The sequence below is a fragment of the Haliotis rubra genome, unplaced genomic scaffold (genome assembly GCF_003918875.1).
Source record: "Haliotis rubra isolate DU_JTF1 unplaced genomic scaffold, ASM391887v1 Scf866, whole genome shotgun sequence".
Taxonomy (NCBI): Eukaryota; Metazoa; Mollusca; class Gastropoda; order Lepetellida; family Haliotidae; genus Haliotis; species Haliotis rubra.
In genome coordinates this window covers 47,519-71,116 of record NW_025767597.1, presented here as the reverse complement: position 1 = coordinate 71,116, position 23,598 = coordinate 47,519, and the positions used below count along the sequence as shown (strand labels likewise).

Below are 23,598 nucleotides of genomic sequence, written 5' to 3'. Positions count from 1 at the left end.
TTGTCCGCGTTCAACTATTCAGCAGTCTCAAGTGGTAACAGTCATAACACTATGAAATCAGTGCCAAGATGATCTAATGTCAATGCCAAGCTATGACAGTCAATATCCTAGCTTAGGTCAATATGGAAGTACATGCCAGTCCAAATGCTATGATCTTAGAACCAACACTACCGGTGGTCTGTACTCCAGTATTTGACAGTTGTCCAAATGCTTTGATCACAGTGCCAAAGACTACCTAAGGTCAATATTGAGTGAGTGAGTTTAGTTTTACGCCACACTCAGCAATATTCCAGCTATATGGCGGTTGTCTGTAAATAATCGAGCCTGGACCAGACAATCCTGGGATCAACAGTATGAGCATCGATCTTCGCAATTGGGAACCGATGACATGTGTCAACCAAGTAAGCGAGCCTGACCACCTGATCCCGTTAGTCGCCTCTTACAACAAGCATGGGTTACTGAAGATCAATATTCTAACCCAGAAGGTCAATATTGAAGTGACTGACAGTCGAAGTGTTATAAACTTAAGAGTCGAAAACTGGCTGATGTTAGTACTGAAGTATCAGTTAAAATGTTATTATCTCAATGCTAGAACTATCCTAAGTTTACAACACTCCTGTTTCATAGGTATACAGGGTATGACAAAATATCAACCGATTCCTTTTATAACATACTTTCTCAGTGTAACTATGTGCTCAATCTTGTGAAAACATACCACTGTATTTGTGATCTATATCAGCCAGAATACATAGGATTATCTCATCAAAACTAATAAAACAAATTATGCTGAAATAACATGTATACTCAACAAAATTAGAAACTTGACACTCAGCTTATTGGTAATAATTGTGAGGGTGGGTGGGGTGGGTGGGGTGTGTAATTCACTTTTTAGTTTCTTCTTTTGCCACACACACACCAGTGGCATCCAAATTGTTTAAACATGGCCTTGGTGACTGACATATAAATATTGGTCAAAAGATGTGAAAAGAACAACCAGACAGGTATGCAGATATTGCTAAACAGGAAAATACATGAAAGTTGCAAGTTTATGTAAACAGGCCAATCAGCAACGTGAGCATGCCATGGGTAAGCTTAATGGTGGACAATCAGCTGCAGCAGCTGCACGAGCCCTTGGTATCATTCAGTATTTTCAGGATAACTTGTTCCGATGGCTTCTCCTGTCCATGAGAGGACGATGTGTTGCCATCACTGCCGATATGGTCTGTGTCATCTAACTTCTTGCATTATTATATTAATACAATGATGCCACAATCCATTTTTCATCTGTATTGTTACCTGGATGATAGCAGTATGACACACGTCTATTTACATACACACAATACATTCACTGTCGAATTCAATGTAACAGGAGTCAAGTTTCTAATTTGGTTGAAAAGATGTCACATTTAAAAACAATCCAAGGAGTACTTAACAGTGCTGGGATGACTAAATTCTCAAGTCTTCATAATATCCATCACAGGTTATATGAGTTGCACACAAAAACTGTGGCATTTTTTCGTTTAAAGAACATATCATGTCAGTGTGTAATTGAAAAGCTTGAATAAATACAACTACATGTTGTTCATGAATTAAAACCAAACTAGATATATGCATTTCCTGTTCTCAGGGAACAATGAATTACCATCCAACACTGGAGAAGCCCACAAGCACAGGTGTGGTACTGCCAAGTCATGCAAAACCCCCTACAGTCATAAGTTTCTGGCACACCTAAGGGTGACAACTCTGCACAGAGAACTGTGCTTCCCCAATTATGGCTGGCCCTTCTATGTTGCTCAAACAAGTTTTCAAAGTCAGACCCTAAATTAAATAAGTATTTCTCTTGAGTTTTATCACATGCAAATACTTGAGTCATTTAATTAAGCCCCGGTAATCATGTCAATATGACCATCAGCTGTGATATCACAGTAGCATATAGGGGAGTCAACCATCCAACTCAAACATATATTGACATATTGATACATGCATCAAAGATACCATGGAAAGAAATCACAGACAGCATTTTAATCTGTACAATAAGGTCTAGGTTTGTGAGTGAATCAGCAGTAAAATATTTTAATGACTGCAATGTTATCCTGTTCATCAAGCCTCTCTTTGGCTTCAGTTCAGCCTTCCTTTACTAAGTACTTGGGACGAGTAACCTGTAGGCACTAAGAACAACCCTGTAATTACTTTTTTTCGAAATAATCTCAGTGGCTGATAATTAGTGTTGGGAATCGGAAACCAAATCTACTATCGATTATCGGAGCAATTGTGGTGAACGATCATTGATTATACTTGAAATATACACATTTTTAATGTAATCACGAATTTTAAGGGTTTTCCCCCAGTTTTTTTTCTAATTAATGTTTTTTATAACCAATACTGTATGGAATGAAATGCATGCATGCAAGAAAGACACCATTCTCTTCCCACAGAAGTTACTCCTGTCATATCTTCCTATGTAACCTGTTCTAATACGGCCCTTTCATGGGGTGAGCGTTCAAGACTCGTGATTGGAGGCAATCAGATTTAGTTGTGCAATCGGCGACGTTGTTTCAAAAGTGATCATTCGCAAGGCCTCAGTAATTTCCGTATGCTTCGAGAAAACTAAACCTCTTCCCCTGCGCGATGCGCAAACGTTTCTTCTAGACAGAACTCAGTCATGTTATGGCGGATCAGTGGCGTCTCCATCGCCCTTGTTGACAACGGACAAGCTAGCCATTAAACGTCTTGTGTGTAATATCAACACAAGTCCCCGGCAGATGGGGGATATTTGTGGCCTCACATTTGCTTGTGTTAGTCAAGTTGAATCTAAGTCGATGTAACACGTGTTCTGATTGGATAGAAAGAAGGGAGATAATTTGTGTTGCGATTTTTTGCCGCTAGGGGATTTTACGAGAACCGGAAAATATGGCCATATTAGAACAGAGGTTGGTAGGAAGATATGACAAGTAACCTCTGTGGGAAGAGAATGGAATGACACTGGAATTGTAATTAAACAATAAAAGTGGTTAAAATTTTACAATGCACATAGCTTTACGCTGTTGACTGCGTGTTTGTTCGTGAATATTCCTCATCTATTGCCAAATTGACATAAGGAACACAGAGTAGTTCCATCACACCACCTATTGAGGAAATGATATGAGCTACAAGTAGCCCCCTAGACACATCACCTATTGAGTAATGATATAAGCAACAAGTAGTCCCCTAGAAACATCACCTATTGAGTAATGATATAAGCTACAAGTAGTCCCCTAGACACATCACCTATTGAGTAATGATATAAGCTACAACTAGTCCACTAGACACATCACCTATTGAGTAATGATATAAGCTACAACTAGTCCCCTAGACACATCACCTATTGAGTAATGATATACGCAACAAGTAGTCCCCTAGACACATCACCTATTGAGGACACATTATAAAGAACAAAAAGTAGTCCCCCCAGAAACGTCACCCAAGGACTTGTTTTATGAGCAAACACTGTGAAAACAATACACTGGAGATGTTTCTTTATTGACATATCTAATACTGACAAAGCCAAGCTACACTGTCTGCTGAATGACCTTGTCTATTGCTGTGGCACAACATCATATGCTGTTAGGTGGTCAGTTTGTATGTACAATAGGATGGGATTTTCAAAGTCACTCCCGAAGCACAACCTTGTCATTGGCGAACTTGAGTCTAGCACAGAACAAAATGTTTGTCTTCGGTATGTCAAGCCTGGAAAATGATAATCGGTTTTGCTGAATTCTGACAGTTCAAATACAATACACTCAAAGTCGAATGTCTGGATAGTTCTTAAAGTTGAGACGAGAGGTTATCTGCCCTTTGTCTGTTTCCATGTGTGTGGTGTTGAGATGTCTGTTTTCAAGTGCTCAGCAAGTTGGTTCCCTGGAAGCCTCTCTCTGGTTTTGATGACCCTGCAACAATAACCACGGATGAGACACACAACAGCTTCAAGCTGGATCAGGCACAGCACTCACACACAACAGCTTCAAGCTTGGTCAGGGACAGCACTCACACACAACAGCTACAAGCTGGGTCAGGCACAGCACTCACACCCAGCAGCTTCAAGCTGGGTCAGGCACAACACTCACACAACAGCTTCAAGCTGGGTCAGGCACAACACTCACACACAACAGCTTCAAGCTGGGTCAGGCACAGCACTCACACACTCACAGCTGGGTCAACAACACTCACACACAACAGCTTCAAGCTGGTCAGGCACAACACTCAGGGGTCACAGCACTCACACACAACAGCTTCAAGCTGGGTCAAGGCACAGCACTCACACACAACAGCTTCAAGCTGGGTCAGGCACAACACTCACACACAACAGCTTCAAGCTGGGTCAGGCAGGCACACACAACAGCTCAAGCTGGGTCACACAGCACTCACACACAACAGCTTCAAGATGGGTCAGGCACAGCACTCACACACAACAACAGCTTCAAGCTGGGTCAGGCACAGCACTCACACACAACAGCTTCAAGCTGGGTCAGGCACAGCACTCACACACAACAGCTTCAAGCTGGGTCAGGCACAGCACTCACACACAACAGCTTCAAGCTGGGTCAGGCACAACACTCACACAACAGCTTCAAGCTGGGTCAGGCACAGCACTCACACACAACAGCTTCAAGCTGGGTCAGGCACAGCACTCACACACAACAGCTTCAAGCTTCAGGCAAGCTGGGTCAGGCACTCACACACAACAGCTTCAAGCTGGGTCAGGCACAGCACTCACACACAACAGCTTCAAGCTGGGTCAGGCACAGCACTCACACACAACAGCTTCAAGCTGGGTCAGGCACAACACTCACACACAAAGGCTATAAGCTGGGTCAGGAACAGCACTCACACACAACAGCTTCAAGCTGGGTCAGGCACAGCACTCACACACAACAGAGGCTACAGTTCAGATGACATTTGAAAACCACTGACATCCATCTGATTGAGTAAAACATGAAAACACCATAAGTCATCGTTAATTTGACCAATACGAATAAAAACACTTTGGAGGCATGTAAATCTATGTGTAATGCAATGGGCAGTATCTGAGCAATATCAACAGAGTTATGCCCCTTGCATTCTGCACAGTGTTTGTGCCAGTGCCAGACAGAAGTGACACAAAATGAAGAATGTTTGCATGAAAAAGTGTTAGCATCAAGTGAGGATGAGAGATGGGAAGTAATATGAAAGACATAGGTAGCACAAGCGAGAATGGGTGACAAAATGGTCTCACCTCTATATATATCCTCTATGGGATATGCTTCTTCAGATGGCTCGTCAGCCTAGAACACAGGAATACATGTTACAGAAAGCACACGCCATACACGATCCTGTTAATAAATCTTGATTTTAATTCAAACCAACACTTTTGAAACACTTTTGTCAGAACAATGTCCATAACAAACACACATAAGTTACCTTAAACTAAAGCACATTGTTACCTTCGCAAATGAGATTAAATATATAGGCATAAGAGGTCAAGAATGGTGTTACTGACGGACCTGTTACGTAGTTGGAAGATAATTCTGACACCAACATGGTTGATTCACCTGCAGTAGGATGACACAATTATGGACAATGTAGTCGACTCACCTGTTGTAACGTACAACTTTATGGATGACAACTTCTTGTTTATTAAGTTAAGCAACCTTTCGATGTAGATTCTTACATCGTTATCAAGCCAAAAGTGATGGAAGAATTTACATAGAAATGTCGCTTAACGCAATAAACAAGAAGTTGTAATCCATAAAGTTGTATGTTTCATTTTTTGACTCACCAACTTCTAGAATGCCGATCAAACAATCACCTGTTGTATTGTGACACATCCAAGGAAGAACAGCTGACTCACCTGTTGTATTCTGACACAATGTAGGATGAGTGAGTGAGTGAGTTTGTTTTAACGCCGCACTCAGCAATATTCCAGCTATATGGCGGCAGTTTGAAAATAATCAAGTCTGGATCAGAAAATCCAGTGATCAACAGCATGAGCATCGATCTACGCAATTGGGATACCATGACATGTGTCAACCAAGCCAGCAAGCCTGACCACCTGATCCCTTTAGTCGCCTTTTGCGACGAGCATGGGTTACTGAAGATCAATTCTAACCCGGATCTTCACGGGTCAATGTAGGATGAACAGTAGACTCACCTGTTCTATTCTGACACATCCAAAGATAAAGCTTATTCTGGCACATCCAAGGATATACAGCTGACTCACCTGTTCTATTCTAACACATCCAAGGATATACAGCAGACTAACCTGATGTATTCTAACACATCCAAGGATGAACACCTGACTCACCTGTTGTATTCTGATACATCCATGAATACTACAGCTGACTTACCTGCAATAGGATGACAGCACCAGGAGATACCTTCAGATCTTGTAGCGTACTGGAGTCATCGATTAGGTTCACTCCATCGAGAAATAGGTTCTGGTCAAATGGTGGCACGGAGAACTGCTTCATTATCTGAAAGTACCATCAAGGTACAGATTACCACACTAAACTCTCAGGCAGATAACAGACATTACTTCCTGTCTATTTAGGATGCCACACTGTGTATATCGTCAGCAAAAGTCAAAATCTGACTGACCTTTATTTTCAAGTCTTTGAGGGTCAGATCAGATGAGACAAGCACCTCTTTCTCTCCACGTGTCTTCCGATGTCTCTGACTCCTCCTCTTGAGTGATCCCACCTCCTCCATCTTCATCATCTTCTCTGTCAGTGACTCTTCATCCAACTTCTTCTTCTTGGCCTGGGACTGTTGGGGAGGAGAAAGCATGATGTGGTGGATAAAAGCCTGACCCCAGTAATATCAACAACATTTGATCCCTGGCCACTTCACCCTCGCCACAATGTCGTAACTATACACAGCCCTGTCTGGGCACATGGAGTGAGTGAGTGAGTTCCTGGACATAGTTGTATACAAGCCACACATATATCTAGACAGATATAAAAGTTGGCAGTAGTTGACAGTAAGCTGGCACATAATCAGCCCAGTCATTAACTGTAACCACCGATCTCTTACAAGCTGAGAAGATATCCCAGTCAGGACCCACTGTGTGAATACAGGCTGTATCAGTTATTGTGTGTGTGTGTGCGTACGTGCGTGCGTGTGTGTGTGGAGAGAGAGAGAGAGAGAGAGAGAGAGAGGGAGAGAGAGTGTGTGTGTGTGTGCATGCGTGCGTGTGTGTGTGGAAAGAGAGAGAGTGTGTGTGAGTGCGTGTGTGTGTGGAGAGACAGAGAGGGAAAGAGAGAGAGAGAGTGTGTGTGTGCATGCGTGCGTGTGTGTGTGGAAAGAGAGAGAGAGAGAGAGAGAGAGAGAGAGAGTGTGTGTGTGTGTGTGTGTGTGTGTGTGTGTGTGAGAGAGAGAGAGAGAGAGAGTGTGTGAGTGTGTGTGTTTATTACCTGAAGATAGTCGGGGTCCTCAGCCCTCTCCAAGTTACTGTTCTCTCCATTTCCCAAGCCTTTCGGCATGACCTTCTCCAGTGGTGCCGGGCCCACACCATTCTTCTTCTCTTGGGCTATCTTTCGGACATACACAACAGAGTCCTTGAAGATAAACCGGTTAGATTCTTCTGTTGCTAATCTATGAGACAGACAGTCCTGGCAGATTTCTGGAAGAGAATATTTGCCATTTTATATTGATTTTGAAAAATGTAACAAACTGTATATCTACTTGGAAATGTAACAAACTGTATATCTACCTGGAAATGTAACAAGGCATCTGGATCCATCAGTCTCCTCAAGCTGAACGGCAGTGACCTCAACATCGAAGCCCATGTGCTGTATCAACATCGCCCACTCTGATGGCCACAGCAAACTAACACTACAACACAAGCAATGAATTCGCCATGAATATAACTAAGACTTATTGCTAAGTCATAAATACATTTTCTCCTTTGCATAAGCATAAAATAGAATAGACCATAGAGGTATCTTTTGCATGCCTAAATTTTCAGATACCTCAGTCAAAGTGATCTGAAATTGAAATAAAAAATGACATTAAGAGCATAAGAGAACATAACAGCTAGGCATTTTATATTCAACATATTGTTTGCAAGATCAAATGACAATTTGCAACAGCAGCCATATTTGAAATCTGCATGTATATCTCATTTTGAAGGCTTTTCTGTTTCAGTTAATAGCCTTAGTTGCCAATAATGGTTTTTAATCATACTATATTTTAGCAGTGTGATGATCACAATTATATAAGAATTTGTCCAAATTCATGGTTTTATCAGCTATTTCGGCTTTCATAGGACCCAAGAAATCACCTCATTTCAATGTAGACTTCTAAATTTAATGCCTTTTCAAGCCTCACTTAACTTTGATATAAATGCATAGGCTCCTGGGGCCCTATACTACCCAGTGGGAGTGGGGTAGCCTAATGGTTAAAGCGTCTACTCGTCATGCTGAAGACCAGGGTTCAATTTCCCACATGGGTATGTGTGAAGCCCATTTGTCATGTCCCCTGCCGTGGTATTGCTGGAATATTGCTAAAGCAGCATTAAACAATACTCACTTACTCACTCAGCCTATACTACCCAGATGCCCCATGGTGAGGCCAGCATAGGTTGCAAGGGCCCTATTTCGTATGACACAAGCTCACATGAACCTTCCATCCAAGCAAGCTACACTGCAGTTTGTTTCCATTGGGTATTAAAACATGGATGCGACAATAAGATAAGTCAAATGCTGACTCACCAGTCCTGAAGTTCACCATGGCCATTGAGTGTTGGTGGGAAGAGGAGGCCGCCATGCTCGCACAGGAGAAGAGTGTTAGCGATAGATGTGACAGGCTCCCGTCTACCATTGTCCCTGTGCACAACATATTACACACATGATTAATTCTCTCTTTATTCCAGTACTGAGGAGGCCACAGGCCTATTGTACACAGTATGATAACAATAAAGGCATACAAGCACAATGTTTGCAAATGTTGTTTTCTATGTACAAAAGCAGGTGGATATACCTACCAAGTTTGCGAATATAAGTTGTGTTATTGGAGTTCATTAACAAATTAAATTTAAACATGGTAAAATATGAAGGGTAATATTGTGGCAGATATTTTGTCCTTCAATCAGTGTAGTAAGGACATACTAGCTAAAAAAAACCCCAAATATAAAAGTACTGTAAAAAGTGGATTTGGGTGACTGTATTAAAGATGAATTCCAGGTTTGAATGTACATATTTTTTAATTATAAAATGACTTTGGGCAGGTAATCTTTTGCGACAGAAATACCTGACTAAACCCACAATGATTTAGTAAATTTCTAACATCACACATGATTAGTTATTCAACATAGGTCATTCACACAAAGTTCAAATAGTAATAATTTCCCAACCTTCAGCATTATTGACACTACCACTGATGTAATACAGATACCACTGTTTCAGTACAGAAGACATATTCTTTGATAACAGATAATAGCAATGTGTGGATACCTCATCCATTTGGTTGCCTCCTTTGACCAGTATAAGATATTGGGCCTTACACCAATCAGGTATCCTGAGGCCAGCATTTGGAGCCCCATTCCAAGCCAGATACTCTACAATAAGACCAGCATAGGTTTCTGGATCCCTATTCCAGGAAATCCTATGGTGAGACCATCGTAGTTTGCAAGGGCCCTATTCCAACTCAGATACACCACGGCGAGGCCAGCATAGGTTACAAGGGCCCTCTACTACCCAGATGCCCCATGGTGAGGCCAGCATAGGTTGCAAGGGCCCTATTCCAACTCAGATACACCACGGTGAGGCCAGCATAGGTTACAAGGGCCCTCTACTACCCAGATGCCCCATGGTGTGGCCAGCATAGGTTGCAAGGGCCCTATTCCAACTGAGATACACCACGGCGAGGCCAGCATAGGTTACAAGGGCCCTCTACTACCCAGATGCCCCATGGTGAGGCCAGCATAGGTATTCAAGCGTGACGATCCCGGTTAGAATTGATCTTCAGTAACCCATGCTTGTCGTAAGAGGCGATTAACAGGATCGCGAGGTCAGACTCGTGACTTAGTTGACACAAGTCATTGTATCTCAATTGCGTAGATCGATGCTCAAGCTGTTGATCACTGGATTGTCTGGTCCAGACTCGATCATTTATGATTATGTTTATATTAAGTTTTAATCGATTGCATGCGATTGTAGCGTAGTGATCAGCAAAGCAGGCAGGAAGGGTACACCGAAGTGACCTTGTCATAATGTATTGTACTGTGAAGCATTTCGAGTCGGGGGTCATCTCAAAAACAATATTTTTTAATCATTAATCCTTGCAAAGACACGAGGGCCTGTGACAGTGAGGCCAGCAAAGTTGCTTAAGTCCTATACCACCCAGATACCCCACAGTGAGGCAAGCAAAGCTCCTTGGAACCTATACCACCCAGATACCCCACGGTGAGGCAAGCAAAGTTCCTTGGACCCTATACCACCCAGATACCCCACGGTGAGGCAAGCAAAGCTCCTTGTGCCCTATACCACCCAGATACCCCACGGTGAGCCCAGCAAAGCTCCTTGGACCTTATACCACCCAGATACCCCACGGTGAGGCAAGCAAAGCTCCTTAGACCCTATACCACCCAGATACCCCACGGTGAGGCAGGCAAAGCTCCTTGGACCCAATACCACCCAGTAACCCCACGGTGAGCCTAGCTCCTTGGACCCTCTATGGCTCAGATACCCCACAGTGAAGCCAGCAAATATGCTTGGGGCCTATACCACCCAGATATTCCAACCCAGATACAGGGTGCTAGGGCACTGTTCTTACCAGGAATCCCATGAGTACCCTAACAGACTGACTAGTCCCTGCCACTCACTTGATGAACTTCCTCCACTCTTCAAGGAACACTGCACTGACCACATTCACCTGCTGGTTCACATCCAACTTGGGCCCGGTTCCTCCCAGCAAAGAGGTCAGCCAGCACTGACTTCTGTGTAAGAGCGCTCTGTCGGTACACACCCTTGGTGTGCTCCTCCTCTGCTGTCAGTCGCTGCAACAGAGCTTAGTTAGATTGTCTGTTTGCAACCCTGCACAACACTTAGCAGGGCAAAACGTTAAGAAAAAACGAATTTGATATCCTTTATATAATAATCATTTATAACTAAGACCAGACCAATTAGATTTCTTGTATTACGGATTTTTGTCCTCAGAAAACATAAAGGCAGGAGGGAAAAAAAATATTCCTTCTAAATATTAGAAATATGTATTTTTTTAAGTAAAATTGATAATTTTATACTTATCCTGACTCATGATTTTTTGGTTATCTCCCTTTCCCTTGCGAATGGTAGTGGAACACTTGAATGCCTTGAAGTTCCCGAAGCGGACGTATAAATTCACTCACCCACAAGTTACCTCCCTTTGCCCTTTCCCGCGCAAACCAGTCAGGTGACCTGCCTTACTTGTCACTCTCTCCTGATTTTCTGCCCATGCACTTGGATCTGCTGTGAAATCTCAAGTGTCTTCAACGGGTAGGTTGGGAGGGCTTCTCGTCATGAGTCAGGAGTATAAAAATATCAATATTACTTAAAAAATTACATATTTTTACTTATCCTGACTCATGATCTTTTGCTTATAGAATCCGACAGATTGGTGATAGATCAAGCCACTTTGTGGATTCAACAGCTGTCTTTAGATACGTCCTGTATCCCCCCCATGGGAACTGCGAACCGGCATTTCCATGATCCCATTCTTCCAACTTCTGTTATAACTCAGGGGGACCACTTTTTGTCTTACTTCAATCTCAGACAAGTTGAATCATGTTGATTCATGTGGCAAAGATAACTAGTATCTTCCTATTACTAGATATCTTATAACAACCCATAGATTATGATAAGATCTTTATCATAAATGAGTTGCGACCCCTTCACGTACAGGTAAGATCTTTATATGTACAGGATCTTTAATCACTCATGTAAGCCTGTGCTAGACTGTGCGCATGGACTTTCAAACTAGTAGTTTTCCTTAGTAAAAGTTATCAACAAGTCAACGTGATAAAGGGTGAGATTTTCCAACTCAGCACCTTTGTGGAGCCGTTAGTAGCTGTGCTACAACGAGAGGTCCAAATTGGTGAATGCCTGAGACGTCTTCAGTGGCTATGTCTTGGAGCTAGTGGTTGGCAAACACTGTGTCTGACTTCCAACAGCAGCCCTCCATAATTGTTGGTATAAAGCAATTTCCGTGAAGAGCCAGTGTTGATGCCAGTGCTCTAACTTCGTGTGGGTTGGAAGCTCTAGGAGGTTCTAGTCCTGCTGCTTTAAGGCTCTCAATATAACGGCTCTCATCCAGAACAATATGGTCGTTCTTGAGACTTCTGCTGATGAAGTCTCTGTTGATAATGGGATGAACAGGCGCTTGAATTTTTGTCTCAGTCTTTTAAAGATACATCTTCAGGGCTCTGACCGGACACAAGGATTAGTCCTCTATATCCTGTGGACTGAGGATTGTAGACAGCGCTGGTACGTGGAACTGTCTATCTGGTTGACCAGGTAGCTCGTTCTTGGTAATATTGTCCCATCTAAGTCCTAGATGAACTGCATTATGTTGCCCTCTGTCGAATCTGGTTCGACCAAAGTCCAGCGCATGTATCTCCGATATTCGAGCTGCCGTGGCTAACGCAAGCAGGAACAGAGACTTCTGTGTAATTTAGCAGCTCGAGTGTAATCTGGTCTAGTGGTTCGTAGACATCACTGGTAAGATGACGAAGAATTACATTTAGATCCCAGGCTGGAGCTCTGAATTTCTTGTGCTGGTCCTCCAGCTTAAGAGATCTCAGCAGAGCAAGTAATTCTGGTACTTTCGTCAACTTGATGCCTGTTTTCATGGTAATCACTGCACTGATAGCAGCGAGGTATGTAGATAATGTCGAACCCTTCAGATGTCTGGTCTGTCTAAGGTGACACAGATATTCTGCCACTTGAGGATGAGTGGCTATCATCGCAGTGAAGCCTTTCCGCCTTGCATAAGTCTCAAACTTCAGCCATTTGTCGTCATATAGGTTACGATTCGATCTGCGTAACGCTAGCGTTACTGCTTTGGCTGCCCTGGCGGAATATCCTCTTTTCTTCAAGCATGTTTTGATACGGTCCACACGTGTAACTGGAATACTGTAGGGTTTCCGTGGACTTGCTTGGTGTGCGGATGTATTCGTAGGTTCGGCCAATCTGGTAATTTGATTACTGGGTTTCCGAGATCTTCAATTAGGACTGGGAACCATGCTCTCGCTGGCCAATAGGGCGCGACCAAAGTCAGTTGTAGCGTCTGAGTCTGTTTGATCTTGAACAGTACTTTTGGCAGTAGTATCGGGGGTGGAAAAGCGTAGCCGTTTAATCCTTCCCACGACATGCTCAGTGCATCTGTTGCCCAAGCTTGAGGATCTTGAACTGGCGAGACAAACGTCTGTAGTTGTTTTTTGAACCTCGTGGCAAACAGGTCTATACAAGGGGATCCTATTTCCCTTATGTTCCGAAACGCTTCTGGATGGAGCATCCATTCCATAGGTGACGGGTGTAGTGGTCTTGAGAGAGCGTCTGCCAGTACGTTCTTGGGTATGTGACACGCCTTTATCCAGATGTTTGCTTCCTGTGTGATCTGGAACAACTGGAATGTGGGCTGCAATAGGCTTGGAGACCTTGTGGATCCATGCCGGTTTATGGAGAACGCCACTGTAGAGTTGTCCGTGTGGATCATCAGCATTTTGTTGTTCAGCAAGCTCGACCATAGTTGTAAGGCGTTGATCACTGCTTTCATCTCTAGCAGATTGATGTGAAGCTGCTGTTCTATTTTGGACCACTTTCCCGACGCCAAAGATGCGCACCCCATCCTTGCATCGAGGCGTCTGCGTAGAGATGTGTGTCAAAGGCCGGCTCTTGTAAATAGGTCCCTTCGTTCGACCTGTGTGTCCACCACAGTAGATACCTCTTGAGATTTTCCGACAGCAAGATAGGGTCGACGCTGTGTAAATGTTTTATCAGGAACCGTTGCAGCGGTCTTAGTTGTAACCTTTCTGTGCGAGTCAAGTCTTGAGCCGAGGTTAGCAGACCGAGTAGAACTTGCCATGATCGTAGTGTTAACGGAGGGACGCCTGCTGGCGGAATCATGGTTTGTATCTTGACCCAACGATCCTCTTGGACGGCAATACGATTCTGTGTTGTGATAAACCTTATCCCCAAGAATTGTAGATCTTGTTTTGGTTCCAACTCTGACTTCAAAAGGTTCACCAGCAATCCTAGTTGAGTGAGCAACTTGATTGTGAAGTTCAGTTGTAGTTTGAGTAGACTGGCATCTTGGTGAACCTGAATTCCGTCGTCCAAGTAGAAGGCATTGCGTAGACCTCGATGATGTAGGCTTGCGACTATAGGCTTGGTTATTCGTGTGAATAGCCACGGAGCCGAAGATATTCCAAACGGTAGGACGTTCCATTGGAAGCGCAGGCCCGTAGGTTCACACAGGTACATAGGTTTGCCCACGTCGTCGGTAGATGAGAGGCTTTTCCTAGCCTTCGCTTCCTCCTGGAATCTGCGTTCCATCATGGCAACAGCTGACTTCTTCTGCGTTGTAGAAGAGGATGACGTCTTTTTCTTAGCCTGAGACGGGGTCGACTGAGATGTAGACGATCTCTTCTTGGCCCCCTTACCAGCAGACTGCCCCTGTAATGCACTAAACATAGCACCAGTATTATGAACATCGGCAGAAGGCTGATCTCCAGTTTTATCATCCGTGACTTGAGATGACTTTCTCACCCGATCAATGGCACGTCTATATGTATAAGACAAATATTGATTAAATTGAAGATTTGATAAATCAATACAATAAGTACAGCGCAAGCTGGAAGAACATGGTTTTATGCACGAAGGCACTGGGGGTGAGGATCAGCCACGGATAACCTGTGCCTGCAAACACTGCAGGATTTCATGAAATGTAAACAACCTTACATGACGATGAAAGCACGACTCAAAAGTCAATAATTTTTACAAACTTTTTACAAATACTACATAGTAGTTATAGCCAAATCCATATACAGCGTAATTTTGAAGAATAGGACCAAAATAAAAAGGACATAATGCCGTATACGGGACTCCCGTAAAAGGGAGAGAGTGACAAGTAAGGCAGGTCACCTGACTGGTTTGCACAGGAAAGGGCAAAAGGGAGGTAACTCGTGGGTGAGTGTATTTATACGTCTGCTTCGGGAACTTTAAGGGATTCAAGTGTTCCACTACCATTCGAAAGGGAAAGGGAGATAAGCAAAAGATCATGAGTCAGGATAAGTACAAATTAGCCTCTTCCGACAAGCATGGGTTGCTTCATGGGTCAGGCAACAATACTTAAACTACCACAGTAGTGAAACTTAGAGAAACTTACCAGGCATTTCTCACACACAGCATCGTCTCTCCGGTATTGCGGACATGTTGGAAAATAGGTCTTCAATCGCTGCCATATTTCTTCAGGGATCAGCCGACGACAACTTTTGTCAGGATTGAGACAACCTGCAACACAGGAAGTATAACCGCATGGCCTAGAAACATCAGATAACATCTGCTACTTCATGCATCATACAACCAAGGCATGTGTAGTAGTGGTGGTCCGATTAATTGAAATAATCGAAGATTAGGTCATAGTGACTAAACGACCAAGCAATCGATCATAATTTCTCATAATCGAACACAAACAATTCTGGAACACTTGTTTTCATTAACAATATTTTTCACATGGTTGGTTTTGTCTGTTATATTTCGTAAGCACTACAAGCTCTTTTCAAGTCATAATTGAATTTATCTTAAAGATTCCAAGAAATTTATGTTCCTAACATACTAGTCATCCTTTAAAGATATGAAATTTTGCCAAAAAAACCCCAAAGAACTACATGATTTTTTTCCATATTTTATGTGCATTAACAAATTTCATAAATGACGCTAACCAATTATTTTCGATGATTGATCGGTAGTAATGAACCAATCATCAATTATGAGATTTTAACCAATTCCAAACACTAATGTGTAAACCACCTAACCCTCCTTCCTACAACAGCTCATTCCAAAACCATGCTGCCCCTGGATACTGCTTCAAGTTTCCATGCTGATACTTTACACACTTGAGGTGAGCTCCTTATATTTGTTAATTAGCAGGGACGACCAAAACATTTTCTTCAGTTTACATAACCCCTAAGACAAGGATCAATAATTTTGTCTTGAAAGTAATAATTGTCCTCTCTACAAACAAGTTGGAAGATGCTTAAGTGAACTATAATATGAGCTAGTTTAGTGTGCCTCACTGTGATCACACAGCAGGTCTGTGTTAAACTGAAGTTCACACTTCTGGTCATCGTCATCTTGTTCCCCATTATCTCCCAAGTCACGTGACGGCTTCTCCTGTCCTTCACCACCTGGCTTGTCTCCTCCCATATCACCTGGCTTCTCTTCTGGTTCATCACCTACAGAAGAAAAGACAGCTGCTTGACCAAGTTCAGGCAATTACAGCAAGGCTGTTATGTTTGACATTTGAGTGGCATGTTGGAAGTTGAAGACCCATTCAAGGATATTATAACTTGATTGATAAAAGCGTTAGGGTTAACATCAATATCAGTTCTTCATTTCAACAGTTGCCTTTGTACTAACTGGTTCACAAATCAGAAAGAAAACCATATTTATTTCAATGTTTGTGTTATTCACATGAAATGAAGAAAAGCTGTACCCACCATCTTCTTCCCCTCCCTCATCCACAACCTTGTCCGTAGCCTGCTGCGTATCTTGATGGAAGGTGGAGAGAGCCAGTTTCTTCCAGCTCCTCAGTGATGACCTCCCCACCCAGTAGCACAGCTCACTGTAACACACACAGGGAACCATGGGGCCAGGAGGTGTAGTAGATGCTGGAGCAATGGTGCATACCACTGGGTTGGGGTTGGTGTAGGGGTTGGTGTTGGGGTCAGGGTAGGGGTCGGTGTTGAGATTGGGGTTAGGGATGGGTAGGCTGAAAACACCTCCCTACCCAGTAGCACAGCTCACTGTAACACACACAGGGAACCATGGGGCCAGGATGTGTAGTAGATGCTTGGCCAATGGTGCATACCACTGGGTTGGGGTTGGTGTTGGGGTCAGTGTCAGGGTTGGAATCGGGGTCGGTGTTGGCATTAGGGTTGGGGGTGGGTAGGCTGAAAACACCTCCCCAACCAGTAGCACAGCTCACTGTAACACACACAGGGAACCATGGGGCCAGGAGGTGTAGTAAATGCTGGAGCAATGGTGCATACCACTGGGTTGGGGATGGTGTTGGTGTTGAGTAGGATGTTATCAAACAGATATGACCGAGGGGACAGTGTCTCTTCCTCAAGAAATTATATCAAAAGACATTGTTCACTTCAAAATTGGGATAAGGATGAAAGTGTCTTTCTTTTTATTTACAAGCATAATAGTGCAAGCTAAACAAGTAATGAATCTACTGACCGGAATCGGAAAACATAAAAGTCATTTTTGAAACTTCAATAATAAATTATGTAGAACTGGGGCTGAGTTTTGGACCCTAGATGTATCCATGTCCTCTTACTGATGGTGCATACAACTGAGCCCCAAGGGGCGGTGGGGTAGCCTAGTGGTTAATGCGTTCGCTCGTGACGCCGATGACCCGGGTTCCATTCCCCACATAGGTTCAATGTGTGAAGCCAATTTCCGGTGTCCCCCTCCGTGATATTGCTGGAATATTGCTAATAGCAGCGTAAAAACATACTCACTCACTCACTGAGCCCCAAGTTTTCATGCCAGTGATCTAATTTCTCACAGCTGAAGGTGACACCGAACAGGTTCACTCTGTCACTCATGGCCTATTCCATTGTAAGAATAAGTCAATGCCATTTCAATTAAACATGGTTGCTAAATCCAGGGTCTTTTCAAGGCCAGACTGTCAGGTTAAAAGCATTTAAAGCTCTGAAAATGTGGGGCTACATACCTATCATATGTAAACTTGGAGACCATGTTGACAGCTTTTTCATCATTCACCATCTGCTGCTTCATCCTTGTCACATGACACCGATTCCGCACGCACTTCCAGCACAAAGTCTGCTCCCTACAGGCACAAATAGCTCAGTGGTGATTAGCTGAGATGCCAAAACATCACATCTAATCGCATGTTATCATTCACAAAAAAGAAAATGTTTTCTGAAATTCTCAAAATGCTCAAGAAAGCCTTGTCTGAAGAAAACATATCTGAATGAGGTCTACATGAATATGATAAAACTAACTGTTAGTTTTTCACTTAAATTATGCACAACTTACGACAATATGCTGACAAAGGGAGGTAACACAGTATCATATTTGTCCTTGACAGCTGGAAGCAACCAGTAATGCTACAGTAACAGCTGGATGCACCAGATACCACCCACACAATGGGATCTTACCCCTGCAGCCTCACGTCAGGCTTGTGTTTCTCTATCACTCGTGCTGCCTACAAAACAAAAGCAACAATTATTTAGCACCAAAATGAATATGCAATGTCTTCAATTTTGTTATGAAATGATAATCAATGTTGTGACAATAAAGGTCCTAGACAACTCATAATTCAAGTAATATGCAAGATGAAAATGCTTTGGACATGCTTTTAATTAGTCGTTGAACTTTCTTACACTCTTATAGTTTGACTTTCTGAAAATGTTAAACACAAATGCATTATGTAATTATGTATGGATACAACAAGTGGGAAAGGCTGTTTTGTTTGATTCAAAAGAACACAGTAGTGTGAGCATGTTTTATTATCAGTCAAATGTATGTGTTTATAATGAACAAACCCAGGTTCCCTAACAGAGGACGAGTGCCAGTACTGTTGTGGCAACAAAAGAAGAGCCACAGTTGAGACCTTTGTTCTCGCGACAGTACATTTATATCCTCATAAAATACTGGCACAAGTTCTCTAGAACAAAGGTAAATACTTCACTTCCAAAAAATCTACACTTCACAAACTCAACCATTCATATTCTAAGCAGATTGCATGATTTCATATAAACTCGAAGGTTTTGTGCAAACTGCCCAAGCATGACACTCTCTGTACTTCATCAGCAGATGTGTACTCAACATGACCTAAACAGTGACCACCCATTGGATGACATTTGCCTGTGCCCTAATCTACAGATAGAAATTTAGTGCATCAAGTTCAGAAACCTCATAACAATTGTCAACTCACCCCTTGAGATCGGACACACTTTAGCTTGGGCACAACATCAGGATCTAGTCTACAACATACAGTAACATATAGAGGCAGTTTAGATATTTCCAGGTGTTGTGATACGATGCATGTGATAAAATATATTCCTGGAAGCTATGCACTTCTTACCCAAGAAAACTTGGAATATCTACATGTTCTACAGGATACACAGCCTAGTGCCATAACCTGCTCGATGATAGTGTTAGAATCTACATCATTAACAGGAACACGGATGGAAACTCATGTCTATACTACATTGACAAATCCAGTTTGAAGGCACATCACGCCAGCTACCAGTAACTGCAATTATTTCAACATTTCAAAGACTCCATATCTGAAGCATGAGGTAGTTTCTGCCCAACTGTCATTCAAAAAATTAATTGCATCCATCATGTCTATAGATACTGCATTGTTAGATCCAGTTCCAAGGTACGTTATACCAGCTATTATATTACGGTTTCTTAAAGAAGATTTGGTCAGTTTTACTACTTATGAGAAATGAAAGCATCATCAATGCAACAGTACTGAATACTGAGCCACTGAGAAGTCCAGACAAATACCTGTCAAACATGAGTAAATATTGACTGCAGTTACAGTCTGAGTGACTTATTTCATTGCTGACTGCATGACATACAACATACAGAGTTGTAATGCTAGTCACAGCTGTACCCATGGCTGACTGCATGACATACAACATACAGAGTTGTAAGAGTTGTAATGCTAGTCACAGCTGTACCCATGGCTGACTGCATGACACAACATACAGAGTTGTAATGCTACAGACACAGCTGTACCCATGGCTGACTGCATGACATACAGAGTTGTAATGCTAGTCACAGCTGTACCCATGGCTGACTGCATGACATACAACATACAGAGTTGTAATGCTACAGTCACAGCTGTACCCATGGCTGACTGCATGACAAACAACATACAGAGTTGTAATGCTACAGTCACAGCTGTACCCATGGCTGACTGCATGACAAACAACATACAGAGTTGTAATGCTACAGTCACAGCTGTACCCATGGCTGACTGCATGACAAACAACATACAGAGTTGTAATGCTACAGTCACAGCTGTACCCATGGCTGACTGCATGACAAACAACATACAGAGTTGTAATGCTACAGTCACAGCTGTACCCATGACTGACTGCATGACATACAACATACAGAGTTGTAATGCTACAGTCACAGCTGTACCATGGCTGACTGCATGACAAACAACATACAGAGTTGTAATGCTACAGTCACAGCTGGGTCACACTACAACATACAGAGTTGTAATGCTACAGTCACAGCTGCATGGCACACTGAGTTGTAATGCTACAGTCACAGCAGGGTCACACTGCAACTTCTCATGTGTTGAAGAATTGGAAGACAATTATGTACTGGTTGTTATTGTAAGTGAAAAATTACATACTTTTGGTGCTGACATAAATATTGCAGATTCTTGACTTTCGGAACTTTTGCTGGATCAGCCAGCCACTTGCTGATCCAATCGATGCTCAGCCACTCAAAGTCACAGCCTGAAACAGTGTTAACAGTCACATGGAGTTTGCCAGAGGCAACAGGATATTTTGATGACTCTTTTGAAAGAACATTCTTCCAAATGTTTACAGAAATGACTGAATGAATCAGTAAATGTCCTGAGAAATGAGCTATTGTGAAACCCTGTGTAGTATAATCCAACACACTCACAGCTTCAAACATAGCATCAAGCAAATGATACCAGGGCCACCATAGCAGGGTACAGAAGCCAAACTGTCTGCATCAATCGCCGAGGAGCACATACCAGTGAAATGTGCTTTAAACTTCCAACAGGTACAAAGGCTGAACATATTTTACTCTCAATAAATGACGTGCAACTAACTGGCATTCTTAACTCAAGGACACATTTGGTTGATGTGAAATAGGCTTAGGTGTGGGTTGTTGCTGTACACCAGATATCTGAGAAGTAGGTACAAGATGAACTGCGAGGCCATGGAGCACCCACAAGATCATCAGACAGAAGGACTCACGACTTACCTGGTTCATAAAACAGAGCCAGGTACTTCTCCCTGACTTCTTCTTGTTCACATTTCCCACTCAGAATTTTAGTTTCCTGTTGAAAGCAGACACAACCACACAATGGGAGTCAAGTCGGTACTACAGTAATGAACACTTCCTGGACAAGAAAACTGATTGCATTCGGTCTCTTGAAAAAACACAACATTTTCCATCAAACAAGAAAGGTTATTCATCCAGGTAAACAGGAGAGACAGGATATAGTGATCAGCATGGGAAGGCATTGTGTGAGAAGATGGTCACCAGTTGTATCGATCATGTTCAGCCAAGAAAGGAATTCACAAATTAATTTGAGTCTGAGTGAGTGAGTGAGTGAGTCTGTGTGTGAGTGGGTGGGTTTGAACGAGTGAGTGAGTGAGTGAGTGAGTGAGTGAGTGAGAGTCTACACAGTACAGTTTCCTTTGGGAGGAAACCCCTAGTAATGCCATGACATTCTGTGTATGATATGAATTGAAGTAAATGCTGCCATACTTGATAACAATTTGGTGGTCTAGTACAACATCCTTGTGATTGACACTAGTAGTTATACCAATGTCACAAACAGACAAATGATGGAGGTTTCTGTTGTCCAATTTTCACATACTTGTAAGCACCATTAAACATGGCATAAAAAATCCCTATTTCCATTTGTAACCTACATTACATAAAAGAGAAGAAGCTCTCTCTCCCCTCAGGTTACATCCATCAAGTCCATCACGTATTTGTTCACAAGTGTCCCTTTGTACTCATGACAAACAATCGCTCGCCACGCCAATGACCTGGCTTCGTTCCCCACATCGGTATAATGTGTGAAGCCCATTTCTGGTGTGATTTCACCGTGATATTGTGGGAAAACTGCTAAAAGCGGCATAAAAATAATCCCAAACACTCGTGACAAACAAGCTGGTTTAGAGTCAGTTTCACCCCTTTCACCAAGCATCTTACCCTGGCTGTGATCAAGTCTGTGATCCACTCTTCAAACTTGTCATTATCTCGGAGGACGTATTGCTGCACCCCAGGGGGAAGGAGGCCCTCCAGGCTGCTGCACTCCTCCGGGGTAGCTGAAACATGTCAGTCTCTCAAACAGCTATCTCACAAACAGTCATGTTGCTCAAACTGTTGCCAATAATACACATGATTAGATCAATATTTTGTAGTACATGGACTTTTACTAGGGGCTACTAGTTGTGAAATCATCTCTTTTTTACAACACTTCTGAACACATGCTATATGTCACCACAGACACTGATGTTGAACCAGGATTCTACCATGACATTTAAGTATGTTCGTTTTGATTGGCTGTTACTAAAAATTAGAAGTGAAAAATTTTCAGTAACTACTTCTGAGAGCGGTTCACTCTTGCGCGTAGTGTCAAAACACTACGCAAGGGTAATGAGTGCATATTTAAAACGCGTTTTATTCATGGTGCATATGTCATGGTAGAATGGAGATAATCCTATTGTGTTTACATTTTGGAAGTGATTATAGTTGGTTGAACGCTGCTAAATGTTTCATTTAACAGCGTTCAACCAACTATAATCACTTCCAAAATGTAAACAGAATAGGATTATCACCTAAGTGTTATGTCAATCTGGTCAACATTCCAGTCACACCAAGACTGAGCTTCCCACTACCTGATGATCAGCACCTGAGACTTCAACACATTAACCTCTAAAACATTTTCAATAAAATATTACTTTCAGTTCAATCAATTTACAAATACTCCCTCATCACATCTGTTAAGGTTTTCTACATCCAAACTGGCATCAGTATCTACACTGGTGTAACAGGGAAATGTTGGTGTTGTCTTCATCTTAATATTGTCTCATCAGTTTAGAAATGTAAATCAGACACTAGCAGTGTTACCGTATATGACCGTCTATAAGCCGAATTTTGAGGACCAAAAAAAAGCAGACTGTAGAAGGGGGTCATCTTATCCATGGGTTACGCTTTTGTCAAACTTTTTTCCAGGGTAAGAAAACAACATCGTATCACTTCGCGTGAACAAACAACGGAAGATGACTTTGTCAGTAGAGACGTCAAATTTGCAAATAAACATCACTAGACAAGATTATTTACATGCTTGATTGGCATTTTAGAAGATGATATTTGATGAACATAGAGATTTTTTCTGGGTTACATCTTCTTTTTATTCTAAAAATAAAAAGAATAAAAAGAAGATGTAACCCAGAAAAAATCTCTATGTTCAAGATTATTTACCTTTTAAGTTCTAAGTTGTTTTTGCTGGGCATTGTATTATTTGCAGGGATTAAGATTACCGTGTGTATCTGAGCTGGAAATAGCAATCAGCTGTGCACATGTTTCCCAGTACCCATACTTTCATGGG

General features: G+C 42.4%; 2 protein-coding genes across 2 annotated transcripts in view; one reads left to right on the top strand and one right to left on the bottom strand.

Annotated features, from left to right (window-relative positions):
• The window catches only part of LOC124263041, a 39,720-nt gene extending 30,172 nt beyond the window's left edge, over positions 1–9,548 (top strand). Inside the window, exon 5 of the transcript XR_006894757.1 lies at positions 9,537–9,548. The gene's annotated coding sequence lies outside the window, so the exon portion shown is untranslated. The remainder of the gene's footprint in view (positions 1–9,536) is intronic.
• The window catches only part of LOC124263043 (ubiquitin carboxyl-terminal hydrolase 48-like), a 37,987-nt gene continuing 17,889 nt past the window's right edge, over positions 3,501–23,598 (bottom strand). Inside the window, 18 exon segments of the mRNA XM_046697659.1 lie at positions 3,501–3,926; positions 5,252–5,300; positions 6,363–6,488; positions 6,613–6,780; positions 7,428–7,636; positions 7,727–7,848; positions 8,727–8,840; positions 10,838–11,006; positions 11,008–11,011; positions 15,379–15,503; positions 16,289–16,447; positions 16,712–16,836; positions 17,956–18,072; positions 18,404–18,450; positions 19,183–19,231; positions 20,629–20,734; positions 21,234–21,309; positions 22,197–22,312. Coding sequence (XP_046553615.1) covers positions 3,874–3,926; positions 5,252–5,300; positions 6,363–6,488; positions 6,613–6,780; positions 7,428–7,636; positions 7,727–7,848; positions 8,727–8,840; positions 10,838–11,006; positions 11,008–11,011; positions 15,379–15,503; positions 16,289–16,447; positions 16,712–16,836; positions 17,956–18,072; positions 18,404–18,450; positions 19,183–19,231; positions 20,629–20,734; positions 21,234–21,309; positions 22,197–22,312 — 1,934 coding nt within the window. The 3' untranslated portion in view covers positions 3,501–3,873.